The 13,939-nt window shown below is 36.3% G+C and overlaps 1 protein-coding gene across 1 annotated transcript in view; it reads left to right on the top strand.

Annotated features, from left to right (window-relative positions):
* Window positions 1-13,939, top strand: part of LOC127832632 (transmembrane protein 26-like) — an 84,391-nt gene that overhangs the window by 1,258 nt on the left and 69,194 nt on the right. Inside the window, exon 2 of the mRNA XM_052358198.1 lies at window positions 2,984-4,672. Coding sequence (XP_052214158.1) covers window positions 4,482-4,672 — 191 coding nt within the window. The 5' untranslated portion in view covers window positions 2,984-4,481. The remainder of the gene's footprint in view (window positions 1-2,983; window positions 4,673-13,939) is intronic.

The raw sequence follows: 13,939 nt of genomic DNA, 5'->3' as shown, positions 1-13,939 counted from the left end.
TGGGGCTTTGCCTTATTTCATATTATTAACCGAACATGTTCCACTTTTCCGCGAAAACGTGACGTCACCACAACAATGAACATCAAATGACGTCGTCTTCATTCATAAACAGTGCGCGGACAATCAAAGTGACGTCATACTTATCTCTAGATTGGTTACCTCCCCTTATCTATCGCATACTCTCTATAAAGGGATCGGTACAAGCTAATTATACCGTTAATTTTAGAAACATATCGCGAGATTATTCGAGGTTCAGGGGAAGTAATCCGTGTACCATTTCCGGTTTATTTTCCCGAACTTTTTGACAGCTGACAGGTAAGAATAAAAGCTCGTTCTAGTCAAATAAGATTCATAATACATATGCAACTTGAATACTACATGATACATAATATCCTCGCGTTACTTAAAAGTGGAAATTTTTCATTTGTGAGAATGCGTATCTTTGTATTTGATCTTGTTATCAACGGAATGATAGAGAGATTAAACAAGAAATATCTTTTAAAAGATTTTCGGCGTTGATGTTGTAATGTTTGCGACCATTGAAAGGAGATGGAATGAAGCGACCATGTATTATAATGAAGGTAGTGAGTGATAATAAGATAATATATTTTACTGAATTAACAGGCTGCCGCCCCCAAACCCCCGCCTTTGTCGATAGTGGTAAACAACTGCGTACCGGTAAAGTGCAATCTAGCCTGTTTGTGTAGTGTTTAGTGTGACCGCTACGGCATGTAAACAATAGCTTCTTTTAATTGTAGAGACATGTGATAAATGCTATACTGTTTCTTAAACTAAGGAGAAACGTTTCGATGATATGTTTAGAGGATGTTTTGTATAATGACAGTTTTTAATTTATTGTAATTTACATGTAATTTACAATATATTCATATTTCAGTTCAAATGCATCCAATGTTTACGGTGATTTTTGTATTAATAGCCGATGCACAATTCGGATTTATTCATTTTGGACCTATCATGAATGAAGGTCATCTAAGGAGTGACGTTAAACAGCTACGCTGAAAAACATAATCTTGGAAACCTCGCGTGCGAACCATAACATCGGAACGTCACGTCACGAACGGCGCTACCGATTGGTCTTCGCGTTATCCAATTAAAATCGCCGATACATTAGCCTTTACCTGTTGTATATTATAGTCAACGGAGTCCACGGTTATATTCAACGGGGGACCAGTTAAACTTATCTCTTAACATAAACAAATATTTTGCTTATTGATTCAAATAAAAGGGAAATAACCAGATGCGTTATTCGAAATAAAGTCATAAGAAATACAGAGAAGAATTTTAGAATATTTAAAAGCCGTAAATTTTATCATCAATCAGGAGACGCCAGTTATTTACTTCGAAAATTTCCAGTTCCGGTTTGCGGTTCGGATATTGCGCGCGCAGATACCAAACTTTTCAAAACAACAACCTGTACAGTCAAATACTCGTGTTACTGTATAGCTCGCCTCGAGCAAGCCTGCGGCTTGCTCTTCGAGCTCGCTATTAAGTAAATAACACTAGATGATGCACAATTTAAGTTATTCTTAATAGCAAATTGTCTACCAAATGTACAGCTGGCAAACCCATTTGTTTCTGTAATATAATTACAATGTGTGCATCGTTTTCTGTTGCACTTCATAACTTAATGGATTTTTCTATTTTTATTAAGATTTGTATGTACTAAGATATCCAGTAAGTTTCTGGGTCTTTTGAAAGCCATTAATGGCTTATGACTATATACTTGATTCACAGTCTCATTAAGAGATAACTTAAGCAGATTCTAGTAATTGTTTAGAATTTTCTCAATGTTGGGCAGTAAATGGTTGTAAGAACATATACATGGGATAATTTTAATATTAGCTGACTCTTTAACACTAACTTCTAATACATCTTCCATAGAAAGATACACTTACGCACGAATTGCTGTTGAATGCTCGCGAATGCTTTCACGTGCGCACATAATAGTGAATAAGTGCACACGTATTCACCTATACGTGCACACGCATAAACGTTTACTTGCGTATGTATTGATGTGTATGTACGCATGTTTTACGTTTTGCGTGCGCATGTTTTACTTGAATATTGATATATTTATCACATGCGCACGTACTGCTTTCTTGTGCGCTCGTAATGCTTTTACTGACTTCATGTCGGAACGATTCAAAGGACGTTAAACGATATGAGGTCGATGCAGTGTGCAGAATCAACGTGGTTTTCAGGGGTTAACACACAGGTAGGACAGAATGTAAACACACCATTAAGAACTTTATTTTGGCAAATATCTCAATTTTTTTATTCATTAGCAAAAATCTTTAGTGCATAAAGGACAGTTTTTCTTGCAGTTTGTGCCGATATCTTATGGTATAAGAATAAATCCTTGAATACGTCTGAAATCGGGGACAAAATTTCACGTACCGTGAAGCATATCCGGGCAGTACACGAGGAATTTTTTAACAAGAACACATGCTTATTCAATAGAGTAATCCTGATGTATTTCACATTGCTATAAGCAGCATGCAAATCTGTCTATTATGCACTTGTTGAAATTCTTAAGAAAAATTGTTTTATTTAAAAAAAAACAAGCACCACTTACCGGTTTGTTTACATCCATTAACGTGTAATTGGGAGCCCCACAAAGTCCCGTGATCCAGCACTCTGTATTTTTTGTAGGGTTAGTATTCACTATTACAATCGCACGTGGACAAATAAGTTATACGTGTGCACGTATTTGAATAAAAATTGCCCATGTCCCCTCTATGCCGCCGTGAAACGGTTTAAACCTTACAATTAAATAATATGAATCCGTATCGCGCATATTTTTGTAAACTTTAATACCGCACAGAGTTAAGACACACTTATTGTTCATGGAAAAATATAGTTGGATACATTGAGTGTGATATCAACGCAGTCTAACAAACTAATTTTCGTAACCGGTGAGCCTTTAATCATTTTAGGCCAATTATTTTATGTTTTATTGCAGATGGCATCGTCAAACGGAGATCACCTTCAATGCGAAGAGTGCGGTGTTGCTTTATCGCGCGCATTCTCTTTAAATCGGCACATGCAGCTTCATACTGGAACCACCTACGTGTGCGATTGTCCAGGGTGCGGAAAAACATTCAATTTGTCACATTCACTGCAGCGTCACACCCGTTCCAACACCGATAGTCCAAAAGTTTGTTGGAAGCGTGGGAAGGTGTTCACTACGACGTTTGGCTAAACAAGCATGAAAATGAGCTTCACATAGGCAAGGCAACGAACTATTCGTGTAAACTGTGTGCGAAGCCATGTCAGTCAATATACGCTCTTCAACAATATTTAAGTACACATTCTGATCAAAAATAATACCTATAAAATATTTTCAGAGTCGTCCAAAACCTCATGAATACTTCGAATGCACAAATGCGGCCTTCCGGACCATGGAGAAGGAAAGCATGCCTGTGCAACATGCACCAAAACGTTTAAGACAAGAATGCTATTGAAACAGCACTTGAATAAACAGGATGTTCCGAAATGTTCTTTCCACGTCCGTTGAAAAATGTTTAAATGGAAGCATTGCATGAACAATTATATTTAGGAATGTGTTGTGGCAAAAAAATCAAGAGTTATTCTAACATCCTTTGTTGTAAAACTACAACTTTTGCCAATCTTACACTCTGATTATTTTATTGTTTGAATTCCTGCATTAAAGTTGAGTACTGCTGTCAGTTTTTGTTTTTGTTTAATTCGCGAAATTTCTATTCAACTAAAATCACGACGTTTTCTTAAATTAATGTGAGCTTTATCGGCTGTAATGTCTGTTATATATTTTTCAGTAACATAATTTTAGACGAATCACCAGGATTTATATTTTACTGAAATGAAGCAGCTAAAAAGTATGAACGGCGTTCACAAACACAATGAGCATTTTAAAATGTTAAACAATTGATCTTGAAATGTGTGAACTCCGTCAATATGGGAATCTTTCAAAGATGTAATCAGAGGTCATAAATTGCTTTACGCATTTATTTATACACATATCCGAAAAGAAATCCTATTAGATAAATGGTACCTATTTGATAATTACGTTGCCGTGTTTAAGTGTTCAAGAGTGTTTTATAGCTTAACACGTTCCTATAAAGCAAAATTTCTGCCGCAATATAAATTGTAATTATCAGCTACAACAGGATTTCTATTGGATTGCGTCAGATGCCTTGCAGCCGCGGAACAAAATAATGCGAATCTTCTATTGGAAAGGAAAGCACCATACGCCACTTCGCATTTGTGGAGCTTGTTTAAAGAGTACTATTTGTGTTTATTGGCATATTTGAGAAGGAATTAAAACTTTCTTCTATTGAAATAAGACTTGAAACAAAACCCTCTTGGGATAAACAGCGCACCACTACGTGGTAAAATGAAAAATACCATATATCAATGTATTTATTAGATTAATTGTGTACTGGACAAGTCAACAACAAGACTTCTGTAAGCGCTATAGGATGGGGTTTCTGACGTACGTTCGCGCTGTTGTTGTACGCTTGCTGTTTGCCTGTCACGGGATAGTGGCCATCTGGCGTCTCTACATGGTTACCGGTAGTGTATGGAGCTGGTATCTGAGTGGCGCCCTCTTCCTTTTGTTCCTCGAAACACTCGTTACCATCGCGAAAAAAAGAGGCCACGAATGGAAATGGTATGTAATCAGTGTAAACTGCATTTTATTCTTATTTTTCTTTTTTTACGCTACACATTTAATAATTGGTTAGTGTTATACAAATTTTAGTTTATTATGTGTGTCTTAGACAACCCAAACCATGAGCATAGGCAATTTATTCAGTTTTTCGTGGTGAACAAATAAACTTATCTGTATACGACATACACCTATTTATCCCAATATTTGTTGATTCTTCTGCATTTATTTGTAAAAAGTAAACAAAATAAAATTACTAAAAACTCACAAAAACACCAAAAATGACACAACTATATGACGATGATGATAATTATAATAATATAATCAATATAATAATAATATTTATAATTAAAGTCATACAACTCCTACTTATCTTCAATATTTTGAAATAATAAATGTAACTTATTTAATGAGAGAACATATTCTGAATAATACAAGTTTATTTTATTTGTGACATTTACGTTTTAAGACAAAAAAGAACTTAACAGTTTTAGCACAAGGCTAGTATATGTGTTTAATACTAAAGAGTGAAAAGAAAGCCATAACTTTGCACATAGATCTACCTCTCATTTCACTGGTGGATAATGCACGCGTAATTTGAATTATTTATTGTCAATAATGAAACGCAAAAATATATTGTATTAGTAAATGATTATATATATTTACTTGACACCAAAGAAACACTTGCACCCGTGAACATATTTTTTTATCACCACTATTAAAAAAAGCTGGTTTTGGTAGATTTGGTAGATTGTTGATTTTAATGCACGAGAGATCACAGACTGGATCAAAATAAATCTATTGACACCAATACATTTTTTTTGTTTATTTTTTTTTCACCGTTTTAAAATAGTTTAAATCTGTATCATTGTACATGTACTAGCATTCAAGTGTCAGCAGCGGCCCTTGCTGCCGAACAAAGCAACACTATTTATTAGTTGATAACACGCTTTCGTTGTGGGATCTTTGAAATGACTTCTTGATTGGACTTGTGAAATGTTCACTTTGACAGCTTTAGTAGTCATTAGCATTGTGTATTTCGACATAAAATGGTAGTATAATATACTTACTAGTTTGTGGACATATTGGCAAATATAAAAAGCCGACAGCAATCTCATTTGGACGTTTTGTTATTGAGCAACTGGCTGTGTATTGATTTCCCGATATTCGGCCAGAAATACATGATATAGAAATGAATTGAGAAATGTGCGGGTAAAGCAACGTACACTCAATCTTACAATCCCATTCATCTCTTGGTATGAAAGTTGAAAACTCGGAAAAAGTGTTTTACCTTTAAGCTATTTGCACACCTGTCTGCAAAAGCCATTATTACGCTGGAAGAAAACCCGTTAGTGCGCCTATGTACTGAGGGTTTTGTGGATCATTTTGTAAGTAATGGGTGAACTATTATTATAATAAGTCTTACATATTATCAACGTGTGACGATTTCTCCTGGTAATGATACAGACAGTAAACACAGTCAAACCAAAGCCGAGCTATATTCGGTATCCCCTCTTTTTACATCTTTACGTGTGAAGGAGCAGTCTCTGGTATGAGAACCGAGGCACGGGATATAGAGAACAACGCCAGCTTATAGTAAAGAAAGTATGTCATTTGAAACAAAAGATAATGCAAACATCCATTTTTCATACTTCAGTATATACCCGTCGGAGAATATAGCATCAACCAACAAATGTACCTAGCACAATGAATACCTGTTGTAGCTGCTTGCTACTAGGGTCTGTGTGATCACTTCTAGGAAAATTTACAAGTTATTTTTTTTAACGCCACATGTTTACAGAATGTTTTTGGAATCTTGGCTTAACAGTGGTTATATGTTATTTTGTTAGTTGCGTAACAGCTCAGAAGGTTACCCTTCAATTTCGTAAATCATCTAAAAAGCATAAAAATGTGTGTGTTAATGTGATGTGTACATAACTTTCCCCGAATCTTTACTAAACATGAACATATTATGTATAACTATACAATTTGGATATCATTGATATTTATCCGAAAAGGACCATGTGTTCTTTAGTTATTTCTTGCCAAAATAAATGGTGATATTGAGTTTTAGTCCATTATATGGAATTTGTAGGTAAATGTTTTTATCATAAAGTGTAATTTTCACTGAATTTTACCAATTTAGCTTTACAATGTGTTATTTTGTTTTGAGTATACACTGTAAGTAGGTTAACCTTAAAATGAATTCGTCTTGAATAAAGTATGAACGTTAGTTTAAGCAGCCAAATGCACTCTAGTCCGTTTGGTTCGAGGTCTTCTCTATGCCATAGTGTCAGAGATCGCTACTCCACCGTGTTAATGAAATGGCTTATCTTTTTGCGAAGGATAAGCAATAACCATGAACAGAAATTTCTCTTAAGAAGGTTGCACTTGATAACCACGTCTCAATAAAAAATACAACGTCAAATGATTTCTAGATTGGCTAAAGTAGATCAGACAAATGAGACGAAATGTTTCATAGAATTCCGTAAGTTTTAAATCACATACACTGGAGGCCGAACTGATATGTAATCAGGTGGCTGAGGATCGCGCTTTGGAAGTATACCACCTACATGGGATTGAATTATAACTCATACTATGTATGCACTACACGTAAGCACAGATAATATAACAATCAAATGCATTGTATTGAGAATCTCACATATGATTGACTAATGCTGCTTTAATCATACGGTATATAGGATGTTTGATAAATAACGATTGATTATTTGTAATCGTAATATGATACTGAACAGGTATCAATCATAGAGTAAAACAATGTAGACATGGAAATAGTGTGTTAGTGAAGAAAGCGCAGTTTGTGGTCTTTGAGATGACATAAAAGCGAGAACACGGGGTGTGCTATGTTTGATCATTATGAGATTGACCTGATGAGAGCAAAGAATACCTGAAAAACTGTCATGTTGTCGTTTAATAAACATGAATGAGTTTTTACTTAGAATACATTGCTCCCTGGATTTCTGTCACAAGCAAAGTTGTAATGGGAGTAGAAGAGAATGATGAACTGAAATAATAAAGCGAACACAAACATAACTCAAATTTGGAATATCACGCAAGGATGATAATAAGATAATAAGTCCAATTAATCATGTTTGGTACACACACATGTTATTAATAAAAAATGTAGCAGAAAATAAGAAACTGCAAACAGTGGCAAATATCAGCAGCCAACTTATTGTAATTACAATGAGGAAAATGTAAACATGTATACGATTATGTAAAGATGTAAACATGTATACGATGATGTAAAGAAATCGCATTTCAGCCCCACAAATACTCAAAATCAACGAATAGTTCGTAAAATATTTTGTAAAAAGAAGTGTACCCATAAAAAATCAGTGTTCATTATAGCAATAGCCAAAATTTCAACGCTAGATGTGGTCTGTTAATAAAGATTTAACGAGATACAAAATGCTCGTTGTTATATAATATATGATATAATAAAAATCTCGAACACTTATTTTATTACTATTATTAGTTTGAGTCAGTATTATAGTAATACTTAAATTGCTTTGATAGCAATGGTCAGTTGTCTCTTAAATGCAAACAATAATAATTTTAATGTGTTGCAGAAACCATAGATACTGCCTATTTGCCTATTTTATGTAAATAAAATGCAACATTTCAAATAATTTGAACTATGTTGTATTAATGTTACATAAAGGCTTAAACAAACACTTGCATATTCCTAAAGGATATTCTGAGGTCTATGTAGCAACATCTGAAAATGTTTCATAGTTTTACTGCCTCACAAAGAAAATATATTTAAGCATACACCTTACACAAAACTGTAGCAGCACACAGAGTTGTAAAAGTATTATGAGTTGTTACAACACATATAGTTGAAACAGCACACATAGTTGTAGCAGAACACAGAGTTGAAACAGCACACAGAGTTGTAGCAGAACACATAGTTAAAACAACACACAGAGCTGTTACAGCACACAGAGTTGGAACAGCCCTCATAGCTGTTACAGCACACAGAGTTGAAACAGCACAAAGAGTTGTAACAGCACACAGGGTTGTAACTGCACACTGAGCTGAAACAGCACACAGAGTTGAAACAGCACACAGAGTTGTAACAGCACACAGAGTTGAAACAGCACACAGAGGTTTAACAGTAAACATAGTTGAAACAGCACATCGGGTTGTAACAGCTCGCAGAGTTGAAACATCACAAAAAGTTGTAACAGCACAAAGAGTTGTGACAGCACACAGAGGTGTTACAGCACACAGAGTTGAAACAGCACACATAGTTGAAACAGCACACATAGTTAAAACAACACATCGGGTTGTAACAGCACACATAGTTGAAACCGCACTAAAGGTGGTAACGACACACAGAGTTGAAACAGCACACATAGTTGTAACAGCAAACAAAGTTGAAACAGCACACTGAGTTGAAACAGCACACAAAGTTGTAACAGCACAAAGAGTGGAAACAACGCATATAGTTGTAACAGCACACATAGTTGAAACAGCACTCGTAGTTGTAACAGCACACATAGTTGTAACAGCACGCAGAGTAACAACAACACACAGAGTTGTAACAGCATAGAGTTGAAACAGCTAACAGAGGTGTTACAGCACAGAGAGTTGAAACAACACACATAGTTGAAACAGCACACAGAGTTGTAACAGTACACATAGTTGTAACAGAGTTGTAACAGCACACAAAGTTGAAACAGCACACATAATTGAAACGGAACACAGAGTCAAAACAGCACACAGAGTTGTAGCAGCACACCGGGTTGTAACAGCACACAGAGTTGAAACAGCACAGAGTTGAAACAGCACACATAGATGTTACAGCACACATAGTTGAAACAGCACATCGGGTTGTAACAGCACGCAGAGTTGAAACATCACAAAGAGTTGTAACAGCTCAAAGAGTTGTGACAGCACACAGGTGTTACAGCACAAAGAGTTGAAACAACACCCGGGTTGTAACAGCACGCAGAGTTGAAACATCACAAAGAGTTGTTACAGAACAAAGAACTGTATCAGCACACAGAGGTGTTACAGCACACAGAGTTGAAACAGCATACATAGTTGAAACAACACATCGGGTTGTAACAGCACACAAAGTTGAAACCGCACTAGAAGTTGTAACAGCACACAGAGTAGAAACAGCACACAGAGTGGTAACAACATGCAGAGCTGAAACAACACACAGAGTTGTACCAGCATAGAGTTGAAACAGCAAACAGAGGTGTTACAGCACACAGAGTTGAAACAGCACACATAGTTAAAACAGCACACATAGTTGAAACAGCACACAGAGTTGTAACAGTACACAGAGTTGTAACATATTTGTTACAGCACACAGAGTTGAAACATCACTAGGAATTGAAACGGTACACAGAGTTGTAGCAGCACACCGGGTTGTAACAGCACGCATAGTTGAAACAGCACACAGAGTTGTAACAGCACATAGAGTTGAAACAGCACATATAGTTGTAATAACACACATAGTTGAAACAACACACATAGATGAAACAGCATACAGAGCAGCACAGATAGTTGAAACAGCACACATATTTGTAACAGCAGACAAAGTTGTAACATCATATATAGTTGTAAAAGCACACAGAGTTGTAACAGCACACGGAGTTGAAACAGCACACGTAGTTGTAACAGCAGACCGATTTGTAACAGCATACATAGTTGTAACGGCACACAAAGTTGTAACAGCACACAGTGTTTTAACAACACACCGAGTTGAAACAGCACGCATACTTGTAACAGCACACAGAGTTGAAACAGCACACATAGTTGGAACATAGCGATCATTCTTCTATACTGACACTTAACATCTGAAAGCTTCACACTTAAGCAAAAGGAAGCAGTATAAAGAACTGTTTGTTAAAAATTACTTCGGTTCATATTAAGTGACTATTATCTTTTATTGACCACTGTTTAAAAATCCTTAAAAACAGGCAAGTATATTGCGCATAATCTTCTTATGCGTTGTCAGTATGGCAATTTAAATGAAAGTATCTACAAGTGGAGAAAAATATTGACTAGAGTATTATGCAAGGACTATATTCTTACATTATGATTTATATTCAATGATATTTTAATGTGTTGCAGAAACCATAGATTGAGGAAAATATATGTTGAAGTATAAATTAGATTGTACGTGAAATTAATTGTGGTATAGAAACTGCATTTTTGAGTGAGTTTTAAAATGCATTAACTCAATATGAAGAATTTGTGGTTGTTTGACATAACTTGCTTCCGAACTATTGCTTTTCGGGTGTACTAGTTCACGAGTGTAATAGTCATATTCCACAGCGAAAATAAGCCCACGATTCTCTACGATTTATCACATTTATTGAATCGGGAAGACTCGTGACAGTCTACGATTCATTTACGACACTGGTACGATTGAGTTATGATGAATCGTGGGGTTCGGTTGAAGTCTTGCGAATAGGGTCGCGACTTCACTACGATGTGTAAGAATCTACTGCGACTGTACTACGAACGATGCAGATCGATCACGACTAAGCTAGGACCTCACCGAAAGCACCCATGAATTAGGTGCCAATATCTATTGATATTGATCAAAATCGCGAGAATCTTAGCGGGCTCGCAACTCACTCGGGGTAAACTCGTGAGAGTCTTGGTCTAAATCGCGAGAATCTCAGCGGGCTCGCAACTCACTCAGGGTGAACTCGTGAGAGTCTTGACAAAGTCGTAGCTGATTCGTAGACAGATCACGTGATCACCGATTTCCCGATTTAGTCACGAATTACCTACGATTCCATTACGACGCCCAAGAACTCACTACGACGCTGTTACGATTCAACTGCGAATAAATTCAGTCTTGGAGGTCCTGGCCAAATTGTAAACACGTTTAAAATCTGGCCACGATTTTTCGGGAGCTTACGGGTTGCAGGAATCACTTACGACCGGCCTACGACTAGCTACGAATGAGTAAGGACCTTCGCCGATGGAGCTACGAATGTCCCCGACCTCAAAATATTGGAAATCGGGACAAATCGTGGGGAATCGGGTCGTAGTGGAATACCCCTATTAGTTAACCAAGGTTTTATTAGCGAATGATCACGTGATTTGGTCAGAAAAGGACGTTTGTTTCGCGCTCTCATAAAACAATAAAAATGAATTGGGTTAAGTTGGTAAACGAGCGTTATCAGATTCATTTTTTCGTTCAAATCATTTGAGTAATATATAGTTATGTAATCAATAATGCCAAACAACCACGGAAGTAAGCGAAAAGAGAGAAATAGCAGTGGAAATAGTGGATGTGTAACGAACAAAAGTAAACAATGAAAACAAAAAGACCTGGACACATCACTTAGTAGTTTGCTGCGCCAAATTAATTCTGCTTTATATGAAAGTGATTCAGACCTTAGACAACCGGTGGATATATATGAAGTATTTGTTAGTGGGATTTAAGAATGGCAAGCTGGCGTTTAACACTATTTAATGCTTTGACAGAAACCATCCAACCACGCGTCCAACGGATTGGTTCAATGGAGAAGAAACAAGACGGTATCCAATTAATGGAGAAATTGGTAACAAACTTCGAAAAGGAAATAAGGAAGGTATGGGTTGCAATCGGTGATCGGGCGAAGGCCACAGAATAGCGGGTAAGCCGTTTAGAAGACAGGGTAGAGTTTGTAGATATTGGTTTTACCCTGATGTCTACTCGGGTCAGCGAGTTGGAAATTCAACGAGACGAGCTGTATGAGGAGGTGACATACCTCCAATCGCAGTGAATGAGGAATAAACTTATCTTTACGAACATGATCCCGAACCGGAAATGATCGCGCGGAACTTTCAAAACACAAACTGAGAGATCACATGAAGTCAGGCCTTAAGCTCTCTACAGAAAACGTGCATGCCATCCGGTCTGGTCGAGTGCATCGGTCACATGGCCACCCGATTTCCGGTAAAATGATAAATATTGTGGCAAAAACTGCACATTTGTCCAGGAACGAGAATAAGTGAGAAAGGAGTGAAGGGTTCTACATATTAAATGTTCTAGCAATTTCCGAATGCGGTAGAAGACAAGCGCCTGAAACTGGTTTAATTAATGAAGGACGCTAGGGACAAGGGGAAAAGTGCTTGGCAGGTTTATGACACCCTATACGTGGACGACCAACCGGTCAGGGAATAGGAGGACTTTAAGGGTGAGCTGTCGATTCTTTCATGAAACATTATTACCGGTATGCCAAAAACCTGTTTAGAAAGATAATCCACAGTACGAAATTAAATACGAATGGAACGATGCAAACTCAGAGCGCCCTTCCTACTAGGAATTATTGGATGTTTACCGCGTTTTCACAATATTTCCCAAAGTATTGATATATCATGTAGGGAATCTTTGAATAAAACTGTTTAAGAGTTTTCTGAATACTTCGTCCGTAGCAAATCCGTAGTTTTCTATGTGATTATTTGTCAATAACAAACATTTTTACTCAGAAGATACTGTTTCAAAAAATTGGTTTAAGAAAATTATAATGCGCGAGAATAATATATTCAATCACAACGCTTCTTAAATTCTGATAAAAAAAAAACTGTTTAAGAGTTTTCTGAATACTTCGTCCGTAGCAAATCCGTAGTTTTCTATGTGATTATTTGTCAATAACAAACATTTTTACTCAGAAGATACTGTTTCAAAAAACGCAGATTGGTTTAAGAAAATTATAATGCGCGAGAATAATATATTCAATCACAACGCTTCTTAAATTCTGATAAAAATATAATCAAAATATAGTACTTTTAATGGGACGAAAATCCTTTTATAAGAAAATCGTAAGGAAATGTAAAGATTCCAGTTAGAGACAAAACAATGAAAGAAATTGAAAGTCTAAACATATCTAAACCCAAAGATTTTCGGAAATATTTAAAAAGTAAGCAAAAAAAGAGACTATGCTGGTATTTCTATTGATGCATTTAAAGAACAATTTGCTAATTTAAGTAATGGTTTATCTAACTGCTAAAGGAAAGAAGCAGAATATTGTTTAAAGGGGCCTTTTCACAGATTTTGGCATGTTTTGAAGTTTGTCATTAAATGCTTTATATTGATACATGTTAACATTGGATATAAAAAGCTCCAGTAAAAAAATTCAAGAATAAAATTAAAAAAAGAAAAAAAAGGTAACCCTCAGCAGGGCTCGAACCACTGACCCCTGGAGTCCTGGAGTAAATAGTCTCCGACTTTGACCACTCGGCCATCCTTCCGGATACAATGACAGGCGTATTTTATACTTCATATCA

This window comes from Dreissena polymorpha, chromosome 5, assembly GCF_020536995.1.
Source record: "Dreissena polymorpha isolate Duluth1 chromosome 5, UMN_Dpol_1.0, whole genome shotgun sequence".
In the NCBI taxonomy this organism is placed as follows: Eukaryota; Metazoa; Mollusca; class Bivalvia; order Myida; family Dreissenidae; genus Dreissena; species Dreissena polymorpha.
Note: the sequence above shows the minus strand (reverse complement) of the source record. Positions and strands in the feature narration are given on the sequence as shown.